The 23,391-nt window shown below is 41.9% G+C and overlaps 1 protein-coding gene across 6 annotated transcripts in view; it reads right to left on the reverse strand.

Moving 5' to 3' along the window:
- Positions 1-23,391, reverse strand: part of LOC132382634 (CTD small phosphatase-like protein 2) — an 83,381-nt gene that overhangs the window by 34,103 nt on the left and 25,887 nt on the right. For 2 of the 6 annotated variants that reach the window (XM_059953042.1, XM_059953047.1), the window contains 3 exons: positions 14,067-14,170; positions 8,791-9,000; positions 6,415-6,556 (listed from right to left, as the gene is read on the reverse strand). In XM_059953042.1, the coding sequence (XP_059809025.1) occupies positions 6,415-6,556; positions 8,791-8,976 (328 nt within the window). In that variant the 5' untranslated portion in view covers positions 8,977-9,000; positions 14,067-14,170. Of the gene's footprint in view, positions 1-6,414; positions 6,557-8,790; positions 9,001-14,066; positions 14,171-17,645; positions 17,825-19,189; positions 19,345-23,391 lie in introns of all 6 variants that reach the window. The other 4 variants (XM_059953044.1, XM_059953043.1, XM_059953045.1 and 1 more) reach the window with 4 other exon arrangements.

Raw genomic sequence — 23,391 nt, forward strand, 5'->3', positions numbered from 1 at the left:
CAAACATGCAGGTACAGCAGGCAGTGAAGAAGGCTAATGGCATGCTGGCTTTTATAACAAGAGGAATTGAGTATAGGAGTAAAGAGGTCCTTCTGCAGCTGTACAGGGCCCTGGTGAGACCCCACCTGGAGTATTGTGTGCAGTTTTGGTCTCCAAATTTGAGGAAGGACATTCTTGCTATTGAGGGAGTGTAACGTAGGTTCACAAGGTTAATTCTGGGAATGGCAGGACTGTCATACGTTGAAAGATTGGAGCGACTGGGCTTGTATACACTGGAATTTTGAAGAATGAGAGGGGATCTGATTGAAACATATAAGATTATTAAGGGATTGGACACACTGGAGGCGGGAAGCATGTTCCCGCTGATGGGTGAGTCCAGAACTAGAGGCCACAGTTTAAGAATAAGGGGTAGGCCATTTAGAACAGAGATGCGGAAAAACTTTTGCACCCAGAGAGTGGTGGATATGTGGAATGCTCTGCCCCAGAAGGCAGTGGAGGCCAAGTCTCTGGATGCATTCAAGAGAGAGTTAGATAGAGCTCTTATATATAGCGGGGTCAAGGGATATTGGGAAAGGGCAGGAATGGAGTACTGTGTATGATCAGCCGTGATCACAATGAATGGCGGTGCTGGCTAGAAGGGCCGAATGGACCACTCCTGCACCTACTGTCTATTGTCTCTCTCTCTCTCTCATTGATGGGGAGAGTTTGTTGCTGATTCTTAAATCAGAGAACTTGGAAAAGAAAGTGATTGTGGCAAAAATTTATTTCACAATTCAGCCATTGTTTTTTTCTGTCGAGTTAGTCATGTGAATGGAGGTGCTGGCTAGAAGGGCCAAATGGCCTACTCCTGCACCTACTGTCTATTGATGTAGAGAGGATGTTTCTTATGGGAGGAAAGAATATAAGACCAGAGGACACGTTCTCAGAATAGAGGCACACCCTTTTAGAACGGAGATTAGAAGGAATTTCTTTAGCCAGAGAGTGGTGAATCTGTGGAATTTGTTGTCACAACCAGCTGTGGAGGCCAAATCATTGAGTTTATTTAAGGCAGAGGTTGATAGATTCTTGATTGGCTAGGCCATGAAGGAATTATGGGGAGAAGGCAGAGATTGGGGCTGAGAAGATAAACGGATCCAGCATGATGAAATGGCAGAGCAGACTTGATGGGCCGAATGGCCCAATTCTGTTCCTATATCTTATGCTCTAAAATACTGTGGAGATTAAAAAAAATCATTCCATGCAAACAAATAGAACAGAGAGGAGAGAAATTTCTACACAAGAGCTTTGCTTGTTGATTACAAGGGTAAACATGTATCATCTCAGCCAGACTAATGCCTGGCCAACACTTCCAGTTTGATTCATGTGGGTATTAAGACAATTTCCCAACTATGTTCTCCTAATGCAAATCAATTACAATATGCATAGCACAGAATCTGATCCTTACTTTCATATTTAAAGGGCAAGACGCTAATTTTAACAAAATTCTGTTTCAAGTGGTTATGCTATCAGACCATCAGTCATTTCCTGCAGAGACTAATTTTCCACTCAGAATGTGCAATACAAATACTACACAATATCTTAACCTCAGCAGTTTTAAAAAAAAATACACAGATTAAACTTGTTCAATTCTTTCCCTGCGAAGGATTCAAAAGGAAGATTTCTTAGCTATATCTGAACATTCCTTAAGCCATATGCATTCTATGGGATCATCCAGCTGGAACTTTTGCTGGGACCACCTTTGTTTCTAGTTGGAAGGTGGCCCAATCAAATTGGTTGCCAACAACAGAGATTCGAGAAAGGGATTTTGCAGCCTTTTTATTAGAGGGAGCCCCAACCACTTAGGGATGCAGGTCCATTACAATTTTTTGGTGCAACTGGGCGGCTGGGAAAGATGAGGTTTCAAGTTGAGCAAGACACCAGCCTCTCAACATTGTTCACATCACTGGCTGTCCAAAATATCAGTCAAAAAGCAGAGGTTTTTGGGTAAAATGATTAAGGCAGAAACTGTTGCAATTTTTTAAAAAAGGGGGTGGGAAGGGTTTTTTTTTAAATGGAAAAATAAATCTATATTGATGCTATCAGGTTGGGGATACTCAAATGGAATACAAGGTGTTGCTTCTCCATTGACAGTGGCCTCATTTTAGCAGAACAGACCATGGACCAACACAATGGAATGGGAAATAAGCAAATATATCCCTGGACATTTCTAATTTTGTGCCTCCTTCAGATCTATATTCTTCTATAAGTGCCTTCTTTTTTTTTATTAAATTTAATACCGGCTGATCAACACCTCCACCCACTAACCCATCCCACCACTGTTACATCCACATCAGCCACTACTCTCCATAGTTCCTCAGCACACTTCATCTCACCCCCACTATTCACTCACTTTACACTTAACACTCCACACCTCATATCTACACTGACAGTGCTTTCATTTGTCCTGCTGCTACTGAGAAGTGTTCCTCTTGTCAATAGTCACTTTATTATTTCCTGCCAGTCACTTTGTGTACAGATACTCCTGCACCGAGTGTCACTTTATGTACATACCATCTGTGTACAAGCTGATCTTATGTATATATGCCTACATTCAAACCGTTACTTGTACATTGGTTTTACAGAATTTTTACAAATATTTTACAAATATTTATTGCGGTTTTTAATGCTTATTATGTTTTTTATGCTGCATTCAGTCCGGAGTAACAATCATTTCGTTCTCCATTACATTCGTGTACTGAAGAACGACAAACAATCTTGAATTTTAATTTCCAAATTATTAGCCCATTCCACCAATCCGTCTCTACATTTTTGAAGTCTTGTTGCTATCCTAATCGTCTGTTACCGGAAATTCTATATTAGACACATCAATTACATCACTAAAGCCTCTCCCAAAAATAAATCAAGTTTGGACATGAACCAAACAGAACATAGTAGACTTAATAGGAAATATAGAGTGACTGGAGCAGGAAATGAATGTGAGCTTCTAAATTTAGAATTAAGGTATAATTTTAGGGCACAGTAAACTTAACACCAAGGTGATCTTTATAAACAGCCTATAAAAACAATCCAGGAAATCTTTAATATTGAACTTACTTAGCTGAAAAGCTACTCCATGCTTTAATCTGATGAGTACATAAAAAAATTAAAAATGTAAAGAATGAGGAAAATAAATCGTAAATGGAAATATGATCACTGGAGCGCATTATAGTAAAAACAATTATAATTGCACTGGATTCATTCTTCTGCAAAAAGAACATATACTAGCAGAGATACAATGGCATTGTTTCTGCATGAGCAGTGAAAGCTTTCGGATGTTAATCCACCAATGAATTTGAATCCCACCACAGTTGCTAGAAATGTGCATCATGCAAACTCCATGAGTGAGCAAGTAAATCAGTGAACAGAATAGAAATGTAAGTGGCAAAAGTTAGCGGACTATAGGTCAAGATCAGACCAGCCATGATCTTATTAAATGGAGCAGGGTTGAGGGACAATATAGCCAACTTCTACTTTTACTTCATTTGCTTTTATTATGTTGCAATCTGGATTGACCACACTTGTGTTTGGTTCCGGTCACCTCATTATAGGAAGGACGTGAGATCTTTAGAGAGTGTGCAGGATGCCGCCCGGACTAGAGAGCAAGTCTTATGAGGAAAGGTTGAGTGAGCTAGGGCTTCTCTTTGGAGTGAAGGAGAATGAGTGGTGATTTGATAGAGGTGTACAAGATGATAAGAAGCATAGATCGAGTGGATAGACCGGGGGTCGGCAACCCGCGGCTCCGGAGCCACATGTGGCTCTTTTACGTCTGTGCTGCGGCTCCCTGTTGCTTTGGGAAATAATTGGTTGTGGCGACCCTTTTCCTGGCACATCCGAACCGACTCACAATAAGATAGCCTACGGGGGTTTGCGAGCACAGAGCTTTGGAGCCTCTGCAGGTTGAGGCAGGCTTAAAAGTGAGGCTGAAGATTTCGAATAAAGTTTTTTTCCTTCGACTGCAGTTACCGACTCCGTGTCGTAATTTTAGCGCTGCGTGTAGCACACCGCTACATGATCAGTATTTAATTAATATGTATTTTATGTTAGTTTGTTAGTTTTTGAAATGTAAATCTAAATTTGAAGATTATGGTGATCTTGTACAATCTAAATAAGACGTTGTGGCGACCCATTTCCTGACACATCCGAACCGGCTCACAATTAGCCAGCGTTCAGGCTAAGGGAGATAGCCTACGGGGGTTTGTGAGTACGTGTCTTTTGCAGCATCCGCGCCCATGGGGGGCGGGTTGAGGGAGGCTTAAAAGCAAAGCTGTTTAGTTCGAATAAAGCTATCTTTGACTGCAGTTTACTGACTGCGTGTAGCAACCGCTACAACGTGTTTTTATCGCTGGCTGTCCAGAGGGGAGGTGCTGAAACGCTTTGTCGCGCGTCTGGAAGAAGTGAAAACTTTCCTGGGCAGCAAAGGGCTCAACTTTCCTGAGCTGGAACAGCCAGAGTGGCTGGAAAAGCTACACTTCATGGTAGACATGACAGCGCACCTGAACACGCTGAACACAGCTCTTCAACGGGGTAAGGACGTACAGCCCTGCACATGTTGGAGGATGTTTTGCATTCGAGCGCAAGTTGACGTTGCTTGCCAGAGATTTACAGAAAGGCACATTGTCTCACTTCCCCAATTTGAGAGAGTTCAAACAATGTCACGACATGATAAATTCGGAGTATTTACATTCTGCAATCATCGCAATGCAAACATCGTTTGGGAAACGCTTCTGTGAGTTCAGAGAGGAAAAAAACACATTATCCTTCCCGGTCACTCCCCTAAGCATCGATCCATCCCTACTGAATACGACTGCATTGTCAGGTGTGAGTCAACCTGAAGAAGTATGATAAATATTTTAATTGCGTATTATTTTACGTATATTCATATGTTTTCATTGTTCAGTGAAATAGTCCTTTTATTTTTCAGGTTGACAGCTGGCTGACGTTATTTTTGGTTTGCTGCTGGCGGCAAATTTAAGTTTGGCGTTTTTCATAAATACAAGAAGGACTCAAATAGACGTTGAGTATTTTACTTAAAAGTAACCTTCAACCCAACGTCTTTTTTTCGGAGTTCAAAATGTTTTTGTTGCATGCAGAAATGTAATTTCGTTTTCTCTGCAGGAGTTCATCAATTTCATAAATGCAACACATTATAGTTTATTTATACATAGCATAAAGGCAAAACAAAACGTTGTATGCAGTGTTATTTCATTTTAAATGTCAAACGGGTTTTGCGGCTCCCAGTGTTTTCTTTTCTGTGGGAAATGGGTCCAAGTGGCTCTTTCAGTGGTAAAGGTTGCTGACCCCTGGGATAGACAGAGCTTTTTTCCAGGGCAGAATATGTGGGGCATAACTTGAGGTGATTGGAGGAAGTTAACAGGGAATAGGATTTTATCCCCCCCAAACAGAGCAGTGGGTGCGTGGAACACACTGTCGAGATGATGGTAGAGTCAGAAAAATTAAGGGCATTTAATAAACTCTTAGGCACAAGAACAATACAAAAATGTAGGACTAAATAGGAGGGAAGGGTTAGATTGGTACAATGGAAGGTTGGCACATCATGGGTCAAAGGGCATTTACTCTCCTACACTGTTCTATGTTCTAATCTATCCAATCACTCTACAAATATTCTCAATTACTTCAAATTCTCATTATCTCCTTTTGGGAAGGATATGAAGGTCCTGCAGTGATTTCAGAAGAGATTTACCTGTGCCTTTTCATTTACAGGGTCAGATTGGAGAAACTAGTCTTGTTATCTTTGATAACAAGGTGTAGTGTACTGGCTTAAGAGGTTGCAGTTTTGAAGCTTTGGACAAAAGATAGCAGAAGATTTTAGATAGATAGAAGATATGATAAATCTTAGAAGATAGAAGATTTTTTCTTTAATTTTCAGATATTTTAGACACCATTGGCAATGCCAGTATTTACTGTCCAACAGCATTAGGGTTCTGAACTGAGAAGGCAGTTAGACATCTTGAGTTACATATGATAAAGGTGGTACACTATCTTCTCCAAAAGCACATTACTGAAGTACATTGGGTCACAATTATCTTCAGTAAAACATGACTTTTGAAAAAAATCCAGTTTTATTTAATAAATTTAAAGCCCAGGCAACCACAGTGGGATCTGAACTCATACAGCCAAGTTCACCAGTCCAGACTAATTCAGTAATTTTTCCAGCTTATTAACAAGCACAGAGCTGAGTTATCTTAAACTCACAGAAAACAGTATCATTCAATTGGGAACACTATCAGCACTGGAGGACTATTTCCAATGCTCTAGGTAAGGGCCCAATAGGAGTACTCTGCTAGGAGCCACCAAGACTCAAATAAAGCATACACATACATCTCCCATGAATGAGAGGAAATGGTCTTCACTAACCTCCATTCACCTGGCTTTTCCGCCTTACTCTAGAGATCTGTTTGTTGGGTTTGGAGCCAGTGTGGGGTGTTGAAGTGATCATGTTGTCATCCAGGTCACAATCAAGTTTACATCTTTTCTTTGGAGGATTCTCTGCTTCTACCTGTAGGATGAGAAGTTAAATAATCTTTGATTGACATCACATAGATGTAACCTAAAAACATCCTTCTGCAGAGAGCACACAGACCGAAAGTTAAAGCCAGGGGAACTACAAAAAAAAGCATGTCATCATTTCAAGTTCTCCACAAAATTACAGTGATATAATGATTCATCTTTCTCATGTACAAACTCCAAGATAGATAGCTAGGGTATCTAAGACTTTTGTACAGTAATGTAGTAATTTCGTGTATTGCAGCTACAAAAAAATTTAATTTTGTATGTGACTGATGACAAGCCTTATTCTGATACGGGTCTGTATCATGGACTGAGAGTGGGAAGGGGACAGGGAGAGGGAAGTCATGGGTTGGAAAAGGGGAAGGGAGATGGGTGGGAGTATGAAACACCATATAGACATGCTGTAATGGTCAATAAGTCAATTGGTTGGAATCAAATAACCTTGCCTGATGTCTCAGAGATGAGCATGTCTGCACCTGTGCCACCCCTTGCTCCTGGCACTCCTGTCACCTCTCCCGCGACGCTCCAACCTCACCATTCCCAACATCCTTTGATAACTTGCTCTCTGCTCCACGTTGACAAATACAGAAATGTGCAAAAGTCTAAGGCTCCTTAGCTGTAGCTATGTGCCCAAGACTTATGCAGTAACTTTAATGTTGGCAAATTTAGATACTAGCCTGAACTTTGAACTTTCTCCCCCAGTCACCTCTCATTCCTTTTACAAAAGGAATTTTTAAGTGTTTTACTCACAAGCCATCTCAGGAAAAGAGGTGCAAATGAGCTCAACAAAACATGGCTTGGGTTTACCTTCCTATCCTCAGACTTTCCCTTCTCCTCATAGAAATGGAAAATGATGAAGAACAAACACCAGTCATTAAATAATGTTTTCCCTTTCCTCTTGCAGCACAAAGGCCCCTGCAGCATTTTTATTTGAAAACTGAGTACCAGCAGTGAGTGAATAGTCCTATTTACATGAGGTTACATGCTATTGGAAATAAACAAGACTAACAGCACATCAGATCAGCCCTGTTCACTTTACTAATGATCAAATAATTCTCTTTTATTTAAATTAAGCAACCAATATTATATTAAAGGGTAAACAAATGTGCTATTGCACTAGGTAAATGTCTTCTGATCAGGATATATACAAGCAGGTCAAAGCAAATGCACATTAATTTATGTGTTGTTTTCCCCTCTAAATTTAATCTATATAGATTATTTCTGCACCTTGTAACCAACTCTAATCACCTGTAATTTGCTTTGTTTCAATACTTTCTACTGTTTTATTGCCGGAAGATACCCTTTTAATGTTCAGCATTTACCCGTAAATGGACTGAACAACACAACGTGACTATCACGATGAGTTAACAGAGTAAGACAGCAGACTTAACTGATGTGCTTTTGCAATTTCCTTTCTTTGAGAAAAGAGAGTGGTTTCCTCAGGTAAACCATGGAGAAAAAGCACAGAGGGACAGAGTAATAATTCATCTTGAAGTGAGCAAGCAAAGGGGAGAAATTTTACAAAAAAAAAAAATCACAACTATTCAAAAAATAAATGCTTCATATTTCTGGCTATAATTGTTCCCTTCTCACAGCTTGGGTAATGTTGCACACACATCAGGATTTTACTCTCTCCCATTTAGATAAGCTTCATTTCGCTATTTACTCATTTCCTAAATGAAGTGGAAAACTAGAGAACACATTGTGCAGAAGTCTATGTTTCAGCCTTAGTTAAGACTCCAGACTCAAAAGATTTGTTTCTATTGGAGTATTAAGGTTAATTCTACCAGCCAGAAGGATCTTACAGACAATGACAAGTCTAGTGCCCCTATGGACAGGAGGCAAAAATTCAAAACATCAACTAACTGACTGAAATACTTGGGAGTTAGTAATTTAATGCCTGATATGGGAATACAGGAAAACTCACTTTCTTCTGGTGATAGTGGGAGGAAACTTTTAGTTGGGTGGAAACAGATTTCACTTGGAACTCAAAAAAGTAAAATGGAGACTTCCTCATCCCCAACTTGGAATGCTCACAAAATTAATGAAAAGCTCAAAAGCATTTTCTTGTAGATATGTTCTAGATGCAAGACAGACTACCTTCACATTGTATTATATTGATAAAAGATAGCATAAACTTAATGATCTTTGACAATCTCTTTATGAAGATTCAGATCTTGACACCCTGAAAGGTAAACTGCAAGTTTTCTCGCCCCCTCATACCTTGGTCGCAGTTCCTCGAATAAGTCTTTTAATTGATGAGAGCAAACCAGTTTCCGTCTTCTGAGGTTTTGCCCCCATAATAGGTACCGAATCATCTGCATCAGAACGCTTCCGCTTGGTCTTTGCTGCTCGTGATGCATGGACAGAATTTGCCTGCTGAGAAGCCTTCCGCATTCTCAGCCTCATTCTGAAAAGGTGTCACATGTACAACTAAAGGGGAAAGAAAAACCATGATAATCAAAATTTGTTATCAACAAACCATGTAAAATTTAATCACTGGTAGCCCAGCTGATCATCTCACTCAACCAGAAACCAGTGAAAACTCAAGTGAACTGAACCACAATCATTTGAACTTCCTGTACTTAAAAGCAAAAGGTTTATAAAATTTAGCTTCACCATGTGTACACCAGAGCTACTTGGTTATTGGCTGGTGGTTTAATGCAGCTTTTTTTCTGAGCCCCAAATTTAGTTTACAAATTGTGAATCAGGTTGTTTTTGTAATTACAGAAAAAAAATTCTGAGATACCAAAATGCTTTCAAGTTCTGGAACATCTGGCTCTGACTTTCTGTACAAGATAAATACAGTGGAATTTCAGCTTTATTGAAATATTTATATCAATCTCCCTTAACTGTGTTGATATATCACAAATGCCATATTTCTTTTAAAAAAATCAGATATAGAACAAGAACTACATTGCAAATATTAATTGTCTACACTGAGTATTTTGAGGAAATTACAAGTAAAACAATAAAGGCAGGGCAGTAAACCTGTTTATATTGTCTACACGGCAAATGATGACAATCCGGCATGATAGACAGGTTCAAAGGACAGGCATGTGAGAACCAAGAGGAGCTAGCTGGTGAATCCAAAATTGGCTTAGTGATAGGTGAAGGTGGAAGGAAGCTTAATTATAGGAAACCTGTATCTAGTAATATACACCAATTGATGTTGTCACTGATATACTCAGTGGCCACTGTATTAAGTACACCGGTACATCTGCTCTTTAATGAAAATATCTAATAGCCAATTATATGGCAGCAACTCAATGCAAAAGCATGCAGACATAGGCTACGTCCACACGAGACTGGATACATCCATAACTGAAGCTTTCTCTCTTTGTTTTGACCCTCTGTCCACACTGAAATGGCGTTTTCCTCCCCCGAAAATGGAGATTTTCAGTAACGCTCTCCAGAGTGAATAAATCTGAAAACGCCTAATATCCAGAGTAACTGGGTATTTTTAAAACGGCTGTCATGACGTGCCAGAATAAATGGTGGCAGCAGCCCAGCATTTCATTGTTTTCTTGAACGCAACCTCCAACACCACAACAATATCTGACAATAGATGTGTAACATTGTATGGAAATACAAGATAATACTGATGAAGACACGTTTTATACATTTAACAAGGTGCTTTATTAACGTATTGCTTGTGCAAACATTCAATAGATGCAATTGTCACTTTTGCCCAGTAACTCGTTTAACTGCACGTTAAATACAGCAAAATAATACAAAGACATGGCAAAAGTAAAGGCAAACAAATGAGGTAACAGCAAATTTCACTTTTGCCCAGTAACAAGCTTTAATGCATTTAGTTGTAGCTGTTGTCCCTTTCATCGGTGAAGAGACTATGGCTGTAGGAAATGTTTCTGGATAAATGCGCACCAAGACTTTCATTTGGCAATTTCTTTTTAAGTTTTTCTAGTCTGTAACTGAACAAACGTGCACCAAGTATACCGTTTCCTCTTCGCTTGTTTTCTGTGTGTCCTGCGCATGTCCATTAGGAGATTCACCCAAATATCCCTTTTAATGTGGACAGAGGTATTTTTAAAAACGCCTAGTGTGGACGCCTGTCGTTTTTACGTGAAACCGGCTTTTTCAAAATTATCCGGTCTAGAGTGGATGTAGCCATAGTCAAGAGGTGCAGTTGCTGCTCACGCAGAACATCAGAATGGGATAGAAATGTGATCCCAGTGACTAATACTGTGGAACGGTTGTAGGCGCCAGATGGGGGTGGGTGGGGTTTGAATATCTCAAAAACTGCTGATTTTCCGGGAATTCACTTGCACAACAGTCTCTAGAATTTACAGAGAATGGTGAACAATACAAAGGAAAAAAAATCAGGGAACAGCAGTTTGATGGCAAAGAAGCCTTATTAATGAGAATAGTCAGAGGAGAATGGCCAGACTGTTTCAAGCTCACAGGCAGGCAACACTAACTCAAATAACTAGGTGTTACAACAGTGGTGTGCAGAAGAGCCTCTCAAACACAGATTATCAAACCTTGAAGTGGATGGGCTACAGCAACAGAAGACTACAAACTCAGTGACCACTTTATTAGGTAATGGAGTGGCCACTAAGTGTATGTTAACTACTCCAATGTGAATGTAGCAATGAATACTAAGTGTGCACATAACGTGATAGCTGGTGTTGTGGATAACAATGATTTCTGTTTAAGAATAAGGCAGAATTTTATATACCATTCAGATTTTGGAACAGTCCATGAAACTATGAACATTATCTCATTACTAGTTTTTTCTTGCACTATTTACTTATTTTATAATTTTAGGTCTTTGCAATGTACTGCTTCCAACAAACAACAGAGTTCACATCACATAAGTCAGTGATAAAAAAAACCTGACCTTGAAAATTTGGATGGAGCATAAGCAAAGTATAAGAGATGACATACTCAAGATCAGGACACACATAGTAAACAGTAGAGCTCCAACAAATGTTGTAGGAACAGAATGAGCATGGGGTTCAAGATGATACATTCTGAAAGCAGACAGTGTAATGAAGAAGATGCACAGCTACCTACCTTCAGTGGTCAAGCCCTAAAAAGTTGGGAGGTTATATCACAACTTTACCAAGTACCGAGTACACCATACTTAGGAGTATTGCTGTTGCTGCACTTTAAGAAGTATATGGCTGTGCAGGAGATTTACGAGGATGTTCCTTGATTAGGGGACTTGCAGTCATGGAGAAAGAATAAATAGACTGGCTTTGTTTACCATGGAGTGAAAGAGGCTGAAGGATCAGGATTTAAGGGTCGGCACAACATTGTGGGCCAAAGGGCCTGTACTGTGCTGTACTATTCTATGTTCTATGACCTGATAGAGGTACAGTACTGTGCAAAAGTCTTAGGCACTTATATATAGCTGGGGTGTCTTAAGACATTTGCACAGTACTGTATTTGTCAATGTAGAGTTAAGAGTGAGTTTGAAAATCTGGCAGGTGCAAAGGATGTGAGAATAACGTGGGTGGACCATCATGGGAAGGGTGTAGGACAGGAGGCAGAGTAGGAGAACCAAAGTGGGGAAGAGGGAGGGGGTGCAGACACTCTCAGCCTTGAGACACCAGGCAAGGTCATTTGATTCCAAGCTATTGGTGTATTGATCATTACAGTATGTCTTTCTGGTGCTTCCTGCTCCCTCCCCTCTCTCTACCTTTTTCCCCCAACCGTGATTCCCTTCTCCCTGCCCCTTCCCACTCTCAGTGCATGATACAGACCCATATCAGAATAAGGTTTATAACTCACATTTCATGAAATGTGTATTTTTGCGGCAGCAGTACAGTGCATAAGATTACTCCAATATTGTGCAAGTCTTAGGCACCCTAGCTTTGTATATGTACCTAATACTTTGCACAGTACTATATATAAAATTATAATAGGCACAGAAAGGGTACTTATTAGAGTCTTTTCCCACTATAGGGGTATCAAAATCAACAGGGCAGAGGTATAAGATGAGAGGAAAGAGCTTTAAAGACAGGAGGGAAGGTAGATAGTTAAAACTCATCAGTAAACACACAAGAAACTTTTAGACAGACACTTGAAAAGACAAGGTATAGAAGAATATGAATTTGATGTGGGAAAATAAGGTTACGTAGATGAACAAAAGATCAGGATGGATGTGGTGGGTCAAAGGTTCTGTTTCAGTGATGTACAGCTCTATCACTTTGCACCTCAGGTGCAAAGGTAAATCAAGTAAATATCCAGTGTTTTGAGACCGTGAATCATAAAACATATTTTCTCCTCATTTTCACCATCACACTAAATATGATCTGGGAATGAACTATAGCCAGGTCATGCACAATAGCATAGTGGTGAGCACAACAGTACAGGAAACCTGGTTTCATTTCTCAACTCTCCCTATAAAGGAGCTTGTGCGTTTGCCCTGTGACTGCATGGCTTTCCTCTGGGTGCTCCAGTTTTCCCACTAGTCCTAAGATGAGGTAGGTTAATTGGTCATTGCAAGTTATCTCGTGATTAGACCAGGAATACATTGAGGGATTGCTGGTAAGTGTGGCTTGAAGGGCCTATTCTGTGCTGCATCTCAATAAATAAACCAAGAAAAACAGGAGTTTCCAACCTGGAGTCTACAGACCCCTTACTTAAAGGTATTGGTCCATGCCATAAAAAAAGTCTAGAAGAAGGATGTGTATATAATCTACTAATGAAGGAACTGAATAATTTCTCTTCCTTAAAAGCAAATCAAGAGCAGCTTTGACTCATGGTAAACATTAATCCAACTACAGACTACTTAGCATATTCCTATTGCCTATGAGGAGCCCAAACAAATCAAACCAAGGATTGATAATCAGACCTGCTATATTTAATCCAAAAGCAAATTTACATTCATTAGTAAATGGTAATCAAATGCATTTTTTTTTTAAAACTTGGCAATTAAAAGCCAACATCCAATTTTATCCAATATAAAGTGCTGCATAGAAGATGACCTATCATTTTTTTAGTTCATGTTTCTATGTAAAAAAAATTTACAAGAGGTCAAGATTTGAACCCTGCCAGTGTTAAAAGGCAATACTTAAATCTATATGTGGCTGACTGAAACTTATTAAAACAAATCAAAAGAACACACAGACCAACCACCTAAACACAAGAGATTCCAGAGATACTGGAAATCCAGAGCACTACACACAAATTTGTGGAGGAACTCAACCAGATAGATGAAGGGCCCCAGTCCAAAACATTGACTGTTTATTCATTTCTGACCTGCTGAATTCCTCCAGCATTTTGTATGTGGTGCACATAGACCAACAAACCTATATATTCATTCATAGTACAACCTATTTATTTATTCATACCAAGCTGTGCTAATTTTAGTCCTGTTATGTAATATGCAAAAGAGATTCAGACAAGATAAATTTTGTATATAAATTCTTTCCAGTTATTACCACTTTGCTATTTCAAAGCCTGAAATTCCTGAAGGATACACTGAAGTGCCAGGTAAGACCCAAGGGAATTAAAATCTTACTTACAGGTTAAAAAATAGTGCAGGACAGGGCTGTTGTTTATTTTGGCATCGGGAATGAACAGATGAACAGCACGGTACAGAAACAGGTCAAGTCATGTGGTAACAAACCTAGAGAGAAGGAATTAAGACTAAGGTGAAGAGTTCAGATTAAACACATTAGATATATCACCAACCTTTGAGATGTTTTAGTACATACATTTGATCAAGCTTTCTCTCATCTCAAAATTTTAATTTCTCATTTAGCTGTGATAACTAGATCAATGATGTACTTCATTTATGCAAAATAGAATTTCTGAGGACACTTTAAAGTTACAATTCTCTACCTCTTGTGCAGGGAACTGGGAAAGATATGGACGATAAGATGCCTCTTTCAACTGTGCTCAACTGCAAAACAGGTTCTTATTCCTAAAGATAAACAGTACCAGTAGTAAAATATGCTTTCTCGATATGCATACCAATGTTATACACTACAGAATGCATAATATAAATGAACATAATCAGCACAACAGAGGCACAAAGGAAAAGTATCCAGAAAAATCAATGCAGCAAATAAAAAAGATCAATTTCCAGTATGAAGCTTTCATACAGGAAGTGGTTAGCAAGCAATGATAATAAAAGGCGCTCATGTATGAAGTGCCAGTAGCATTATACTGTTTACTTTTTAAACTTACATTGTAAATGCACCTTATTATTTATTAACTTATTTGTGGTAATATTACTTTGTGTTGTGTGTGAGAATTACAGTACATGTACTGTGCCATGTACCTTGGTCCAGAGGAACTTTATTTTGTTTGGCAGTATACATGCATACAGTTGAATGAAAATGAACTGAACTTGAAAAGCAAGTACAATCAGGAAAGACACAGCAATGAAATAGACAGTTTAGACAATCAGTAACTGTTATTATATCATGTCACCAAAAGTTCTAATGCAATTATAGAACAGAGAAGAACAAGGACTAATCTGATAGATGTGTTGGCTAAAAGACATTAACTGGTATGAGGCATTTTCATTTACAAGGAGGGATAAGTTCCATTGAGAATTCTGGTGAATTTTCTTTTAAACCAGACGGTGGTGACAATGAGGAACTTACTACCACAGGGAGATCAAGCAACCGGATTAGAAACACGGAAAATAATAGCAGTAGCCATTCAACCCTTCAATTTGATAAGATCCAAGGCTGATTCTCCTGATTCTCTCTTAACACTACAAACCTGCTCTTTTCCCACATCCAAGTAACCTACTGCCTTTAATATATTCACCAACTTAGCCTAAGGAGCCTCTTGCTGCAGAAACTGCACAGCGTCATGACCTTTGAATATTTCCATCTTAATTCCAAATGTCACCTGTATCTTGACCTCTTGCTCAAGATCCCCAGCCAAGAGAAATATTCTTCCTGCTTCTGGTCTGATCAGCCTGATAGAATTTTGTTTGCTTCAGTCAGACTCCTCTCATTCTTCTGAACTCCAGTGAATACAGGTCTAGCTGATCCAATATCTCCTCATACAACTATTCTGCTTTTCTTGGAAAGGATATCTACAAAGAGATTCCAAATCACCAAAGAGAAGGGAGGTGGTAACAATGGAATCAGATAGTGATGGAGGGATCTAAGAATATGTCTGTATGGTTATTTCCAGGTTCCAATCTGAGTTTCAATATATGCAGCAATCATATTCAATCCCACACATTCATCTAAAAGGAAACAATAAGATTCTGTAATTTTCCATTCATCCAGCATGGTTAGACTCAAGTAACCACAAGTTTAACTCCAAATATTTCTCTGGTTTGTTGCTTTATAATATTGGAAGACAAATCCAATCTTTTGTCACGTAGCTTCACATCATGGCTCATGAACAATGAACGAGAGAGTGATCATATTCCTTTACTGGAGGACGATGTAACTGATACAAACCCAGTAGACTTGCTCCTTGTGTCTCAAACATTCAGTGTTAAACATGTTCAGCCACTTACTGATCATAACTAATGACAAGAGCAGATTGTAGCTAAAATTAAAGGGCACTTTCAGGATCAGTTTTGCTGTGATGGTCTAGTATCATGATCGCTGTATGGGAATTTTCAAGCAACTTATGAGCTGCTGCATGAATTTCCCAAACTGTTTCTGCGTGAATCACAACTGTACTTACTTCCCCGATCTAGAATGCCACTAATGACAAAAAACAACTTTCACAATGGTCAGCAATGACACCAGGTGTCAGTCTGACAAAGGTAAAATATCCCCACTTGCCCTTACTAACTTGGATTTTAGCCTGAACGATCCTACCATCCTCTAATCCCAATCTCCAGTCTCCAGTTTCTGGTCTGTTTAACCCTGTCAGAATTTTGTTTTCTTCAGTAAGACCCCTCTCATTCTTCTAAACTCCAATGAATACAAGTCTAGTTGATCCAATCTCTCCAGTTATTGCACTCAAGCATCTGTCAAACAGCAACTTTGCAGTGGCTTTTCTTTTTGTGCCTGGTTTATTACCACTGGTGTCAACCAAGTATTTATCCTTGGGTTCCTAGTTTTTAATCTACCTACAGCCAGCTTCTCAAGCATTATCATTAAAAAAGCACGTTTCCAGAGCCGTTCTGAAGACATTCATTTTGTCTTCCCATCATCTCTCTCTGCCTCAAAATGTTGCTTGGCGTCCAATGAGAAATTTCCTCCAATTAAACGACATTGGGAAGAAGCCACAGACTCCACACTTCATTCTGTGACAAGTGTAATAAATTGAACCATATTGTCAGTAATCTTAGTGTTAATATTTGACTTCAGGCCACATGTTCCAATCATCAGTAAGATTCCCCTTTTACACATTAATAATATCAAATTCACTCCTGTCTTAGCTCATCTGCTTCTGAATTTTCAACCATTATTGCTCCTAGTGAGCACTTCTCATTCCATTCTCGGTAAACCTGAGGTCATCCAAAACTTTGCAGCTCTTGTCCCAACTCACCCAAGTTACCCTTCATTATGCATTAACTCTCAACCACCCTTGGTTAACCAATGCTACAATTTTACCATTCTGATCCATGCTTTCAAATATCCTTCCCTATTTGAAATTTCCTCAAGCCCTACAAAACCCTCTAACCCCAGCCTCTGACTTTCTCTAAAGTTCATTGTCGCTGCCTTTAAATTGACAAGGTGCTAAACTCACAATTCCATAACTAGCTCTTTAAAATCTACAACTCTAACTGAACTTTTGAGGTAACATCACATTTTATGGATTAGTGTCAAATTTGTTTGAAAATTTGCTCCTATAAAAAGTCTTGCTATTTTGTTTAAATAAAGGCAGTAATTAGAAACGTTTATGTTTTGCTGAAACATGTTTTTATAGCCTAAAACTTTATAAAATCTATGGAAGTTGGGAATTTTGAAGAGACGGAAGAATGGCGGAAAGAATCTTGCATCAGCAAAGGCACCCACTCACTGATCTTTAAGGTTCATCAAGCCCCAGCTCCAAAGAGTTTGGCAGCCTGGTCTCATAAAGTACACGGTTTAACCCCAATTTCCAATGTTAGGTTTAGATCCTGCATACTGAGTTATCCTCAATCAATTCTTCACACAAAACTGTACACATACAGTTCATGGAGGTCCAGCGAGTATGTCATTAGGTGCAGATTTCTTGAAGTCTAGGCAACTTTTCAAATTCTTGTGCACTTGATTGAGTTTGGCTCCTCGTCAATGTTTTGGAACAATATGCACTTTTCACAGAAAAACAGGCATAGCCGTGAAATACAATCCTCAAATTACCAGAAATCCTGTGTAATGGAAACAGAATTTGACTGATTTCAGTTACTGTAAAAACAGTGGCTCATTTTAAATATAGGGCATCACAAAAAATGAAGCAGCCTTGTAGAAACTATTTATTGGATTCTTTGCTAATGGCCAAAAAACACAAACAAGGTTAAAGTTAGAGATCAGTAGGTTTCTGCAAATATTGTAGGACATAGTGTATATAATTTCAGGCAAGACAGATGTACGGATCATAGTGTTTCTAAGATGCATGGTTTGATCACTCAGATGGTACAAGAATGGAAACTAATCGACTACATGACATTTGAACACACATCATAGAATTAAGTCAAACATCCTCCATTTTGAGTGCTGTGTGTTTAAATGTCTATTCTACGATAGGTAGAGTTATCAGTTCTTTATGCATTCTTTGACGTGTAGATCTGCATCTTAGCAATTTCAATTCTGTGAATACAATTAGTCAAATTGTTGAACCAACCAGCAAAAGTAGTGAACTAGGTGGATTGAAGGAAGAATTTCACCATGCAACGAGTAAGTTAGCAAGGACAATTTTACATGAAAAACCAGTTCATACTAGCAGCATGTCATACATCCATACAAACATCCCTCAAGGTCACTGCACAGGTTGGTAGGATAGTTAAGGTGGCCTATGGGATGCTAGGCTTCATTAATAGGGGGATTGAGTAGAGAGGTTATGTTGCAACTCTACAAATCTCTGGTGAGACCACACTTAAGAGTATTGTGTTCAATTCTGGTCACCTCATTATAGGAATGATGTGGAAGCTATGGAGAGGATGCAGAGGAGATTTACCAGGATGTTGGCTGGATTGGAAAACAAGTCTTATGAGGCAAGGCTAGCAGAGCTGGGACTTTTCTCTTTGGAGCGAAGAAGGATGAGACTCTATGAGATTATGAGAGGCATAGATAGGGTAGATAGCCAGTACCTGTTTTCCAGGGCACAGACAGCAAACATCAGAGGGCATATGTACAAAGTTAAAGGAGGTAAGTTTAGGGGAGACATCAGGGGTAAGTTTTTTTTTTAAGCACAGAGGGTTGTGCGTGCCTGGAATGACTTGCCAGGAATTGTGGTGGAGGCTAAAACATTAGGGGTATTTAAGAAAAATAGAAGGTTATGGGGTAGTATGGGTTTAGTACTTTTTTTAAAGGAATATATGGGTCGACACAACATTGAGGGCCGAAGGGCCTGTACTGTGCTGTAGTATTCTAATGTCTAGAGTCTAGTGTCATGTTCATATTAATTTATAACGTTTACTGTTTGCATCGAGAATTGCTCCCTCATTGTCAATGAGGTGATTCTGTTGCTGATAGGCCGAGCCTCAGTCTGATAGAGTGCGTATTCATCCACCTACCAGATCACTTGGTGACACATGGCATAGTCCCGACAGCAGAACAGTGACAAAGGTTCTCCATTCCAACCCAGCTTTCGCTACATTTACCTAGATGCTGGGAGGATAAAGGCACATTGGTGCATGGAAGATGCGAGGTCCAGTTACAAGGAGACGACCTGGCATACAAACACAAACCTGTAAATGTAGAGGAGCAGTTCAGCCCTACATCATAACTGACAGAAAGCAGTTACTCTTGAGGAGAAGGTGCACAGAAAACGGTTGCTGACCTCTCTCTTCTTCTCTGGAGGGGATACCAATGGCTTGTGGACAATAGGTATTAACTGATAAAATGAAACCTAGATTTGAAACATTTTGAAAATGATCTATTTATAGAATGTCACAGAAATGACAGATATCCTTGAATAATCATGATTTTGCCCTTTACTCCTCAATACAGAACAGAGGATTCAATTCATGTTCGAAATTGAGATTTCTTTTTAAAACAGAAGATACAAAAATGCCATGGAGGGTGTAACTAGTGAACACAATTTTAAGTAACAGGTAAAAGAACTAGATGCATGTTATTAAGTGGGTACCTGACAGGGAGATGTTGGTGTGGGAGGTGGAATCCTTAGTAGTTTTAAAAGGACATTATTTAAGTAGTTTTTAAAAAAAAAATCAGCATTTTGGGGTAAAAAAAAACCAGATAAATCGCAGAGCTTCTCCACAGGGTTTAATGTGAATAGCTACCTGCTGTACTGAACAATTCTATCATCCTAGCAGGTTCGTTAGTTTGCTGATAGCAGCCCCCACCCCAACCTCAATTCTTCCTTCCAGTATCCCAAGAATTGCCAGTCAGAGGCCAGGAAACCTAGTTCACTAACACTGAAATAGAAAGTGAAAGCAAATGATGGTGGAGATAGATTTGGTTTCTTTATGCTTCTACATGAACTATAAGCTTACCTTAAAGTAAGTGATTTCCTATGCTGGCACTCTGGGGTGGAAGAGAAGGTTACAATCGGGGAAAGTTTACAGCTGACTGAGGACAAAGCTCTCACAAAAAACGTAGCTTTGGGCCAAGAGTATATCAAAAACACGTAGGTAAAATAGTTTTGAGGGACACAAATAAATCAAGAGAGAGAGGCTGGAACTTCATTAGCAGATATAAGTTATCCAAATAGATATTATTTCTACGCCAACTGTTTTAATTCACAAACTTGATTAATCAAAACATCTTCAGTTTAAGCATATATAATTGCAGTCTCTACTTATCTGTAGGCAATCACATATATGCATGTCCATGCATCCTCTGATAGCTTTTTCGTTCGGAGAAGGACAAGAAACATGGGTAAATCAACTGGAATAGGGTGGTAGTGTAGCGGTGTGCTACACGCAGCGCTAAAATTACGACACGGAGTCGGTAACTGCAGTCGAAGGAAAAACTTTATTCGAAAACTTCAGCCTCACTTTTAAGCCTCTGTCAACCGGCCCCCCATGGCGAAGAGGCTCCAAAGCCCTGTGCTCGCAAACCCCCGTAGGCTATCTAATTGTGAGTCGGTTCGGATACGCTAGGAAATGAGTCGCCACATAACCCCCCCCCAGAACCGGCGATACACCCCCCAATGTCCACAGTCTGGGCCAGAACCTGCTTGGGAGGTCGGCCTCTGCGCCGAGGCGCCGGAAACTCGGCCGGTTGCGCCAGGTCCACATGGGCCGGCTTGAGGCGGTCCACCGTGAAAACCTCCTCCTTCCCCCCAACGTCCAGCACGAACGTGGACCCGTTGTTCCGGAGCACCGTAAACGGCCCCTCGTATGGCCGCTGCAGCGGTGGCCGATGCCCGCCCCTTCGTACAAACACAAACTTACAGTTCTGTAGGTCTTTGGGTACGCAGGTCGGGTGCCGCCCATGCTGTGAAGTGGGTATGGGGGCCAGGTTACCGAGCTTCTCGCGAAGTCTGCCCAGGACTGCAGCGGGTTCTTCCTCTTGCCCCCTCGGGGCTGGTAGGAACTCCCCGGGGACGGCCAGGGGCGCGCCGTATACCAACTCGGCCGACGAGGCGTGCAGGTCGTCCTTGGGCACTGTGCGGATGCCGAGTAGGACCCAGGGAAGCTCGTCCGCCCAGTTGGCTCCTCGCAGGCGGGCCATGAGGGCCGACTTCAGGTGACGGTGGAAACGCTCCACTAGCCCGTTCGACTGTGGGTGGTAGGCAGTGGTGTGGTGCAGCTGAGTCCCCAAAAGGCTGGCCATAGCTGACCACAGGCTGGAGGTGAACTGGGCGCCTCTGTCGGAGGTAATGTGGGCTGGTACACCAAAGCGGGATATCCAGGTGGCGATCAGGGCTCGGGCGCAAGATTCGGAGGTGGTGTCGGTGAGCGGGACCGCCTCTGGCCATCTTGTGAACCGGTCCACGATAGTCAGGAGGTAACGCGCTCCGCGCGACACTGGCAGGGGGCCCACGATATCCACATGAATGTGGTCGAAACGCCGGTGGGCGGGATGGAACTGCTGCGGTGGGGCTTTGGTGTGCCGCTGCACCTTGGCCATCTGGCAGTGCATGCACGTTCTGGCCCATTCACTGACCTGTTTGCGGAGTCCGTGCCAAACGAACCTGCTGGAAACCATCCGGACAGTTGTCCGGATGGAGGGATGCGCCAAGTTATGAATGGAGTCGAAAACACGTCGCCGCCAGGCTGTGGGGACGACCGGACGGGGCTGGCCGGTGGCGACGTCACAGAGTAGGGTCCTCTCACCTGGGCCCACGGGGAGGTCCTGGAGCTGCAAACCGGAGACTGCAGTCCTGTAACTCGGAATCTCCTCATCTACCTGCTGTGCCTCTGCCAGTGCCGCAAAGTCTACCCCTTGGGAAAGGGCATGAACGGTAGGGCGAGAGAGCGCATCCGCCACGACATTGTCCTTACCCGAGACGTGCCGGACATCCGTTGTGTATTCAGAGATGTAGGACAGGTGGCGTTGCTGGCGGGATGACCAGGGGTCGGATGCTTTCGTAAACGCAAAGGTAAGCGGTTTGTGGTCCGTGAACGCGGTGAAGGGCCGACCTTCTAGGAAGTACCTGAAATGCCGGATTGCCAGGTAGAGCGCCAACAGTTCCCGGTCAAAAGCACTGTACTTGAGCTCGGGTGGCCGCAGGTGTTTGCTGAAAAACGCCAGGGGTTGCCAGCGACCTGCGATGAGCTGCTCCAGCACCCCACCGACTGCCGTGTTTGATGCGTCCACTGTGAGGGCGGTAGGGGTGTCCATTCTGGGATGTACTAGCATCGCGGCGTCAGCCAAAGCTTCCTTCGTTTGAACGAAAGCGGCGGCGGACTCCTCGTCCCAGGTAATGTCCTTGCTCGGACCCGACATCAGGGCGAACAGGGGGCGCATGATCCGGGCAGCTGAAGGGAGGAAGCGGCGGTAGAAATAGACCATACCTACGAATTCCTGAAGGCCTTTGATCGTGGTGGGTCGGGGGAAGTGGCGGACCGCATCTACCTTAGCGGGCAGAGGGGTTGCCCCGTCTTTAGTAATCCTGTGGCCCAGGAAGTCAATGGTATCAAGTCCGAACTGGCATTTGGCAGGGTTGATTGTAAGACCGTACTCACTCAGTCGGGCGCAGAGTTGACGGAGGTGGGACAGATGCTCCTGACGACTGCCGCTGGCTATGAGGATGTCGTCCAAATAGATGAACGCGAAGTCCAGGTCCCGTCCCACCGCGTCCATTAACCGCTGGAACGTCTGTGCGGCATTCTTCAGGCCGAACGGCATGCGGAGGAACTCGAAAAGGCCAAACGGGGTGATGAGAGCCGTTTTGGGGACGTCGTCAGGATGCATCGGGATTTGATGGTACCCTCGGACAAGGTCGACCTTGGAGAAGATCCGGGCGCCGTGCAGGTTTGCCGCAAAGTCTTGAATGTGCGGCACAGGGTAGCGGTCCGGTGTGGTAGCCTCATTCAGCCTGCGGTAGTCGCCGCACGGTCTCCAGCCCCCCGTCGCTTTGGGCACCATGTGCAGGGGGGAAGCCCAGGGGCTGTCAGACCGCCGGATGATCCCCAATTCCTCCATTCTCTGGAACTCCTCCTTCGCCAGTCGGAGCTTGTCCGGGGGAAGCCGCCGAGCGCGGGCGTGGAGGGGTGGTCCCTGGGTCGGGATGTGGTGCTGTACGCCGTGCCTGGGCATGGCTGCTGTGAACTGCGGTGCCAGAACCGATGGGAACTCCGCCAGG

Source organism: Hypanus sabinus, chromosome 28 (genome assembly GCF_030144855.1).
Source record: "Hypanus sabinus isolate sHypSab1 chromosome 28, sHypSab1.hap1, whole genome shotgun sequence".
NCBI classification, from domain to species: Eukaryota; Metazoa; Chordata; class Chondrichthyes; order Myliobatiformes; family Dasyatidae; genus Hypanus; species Hypanus sabinus.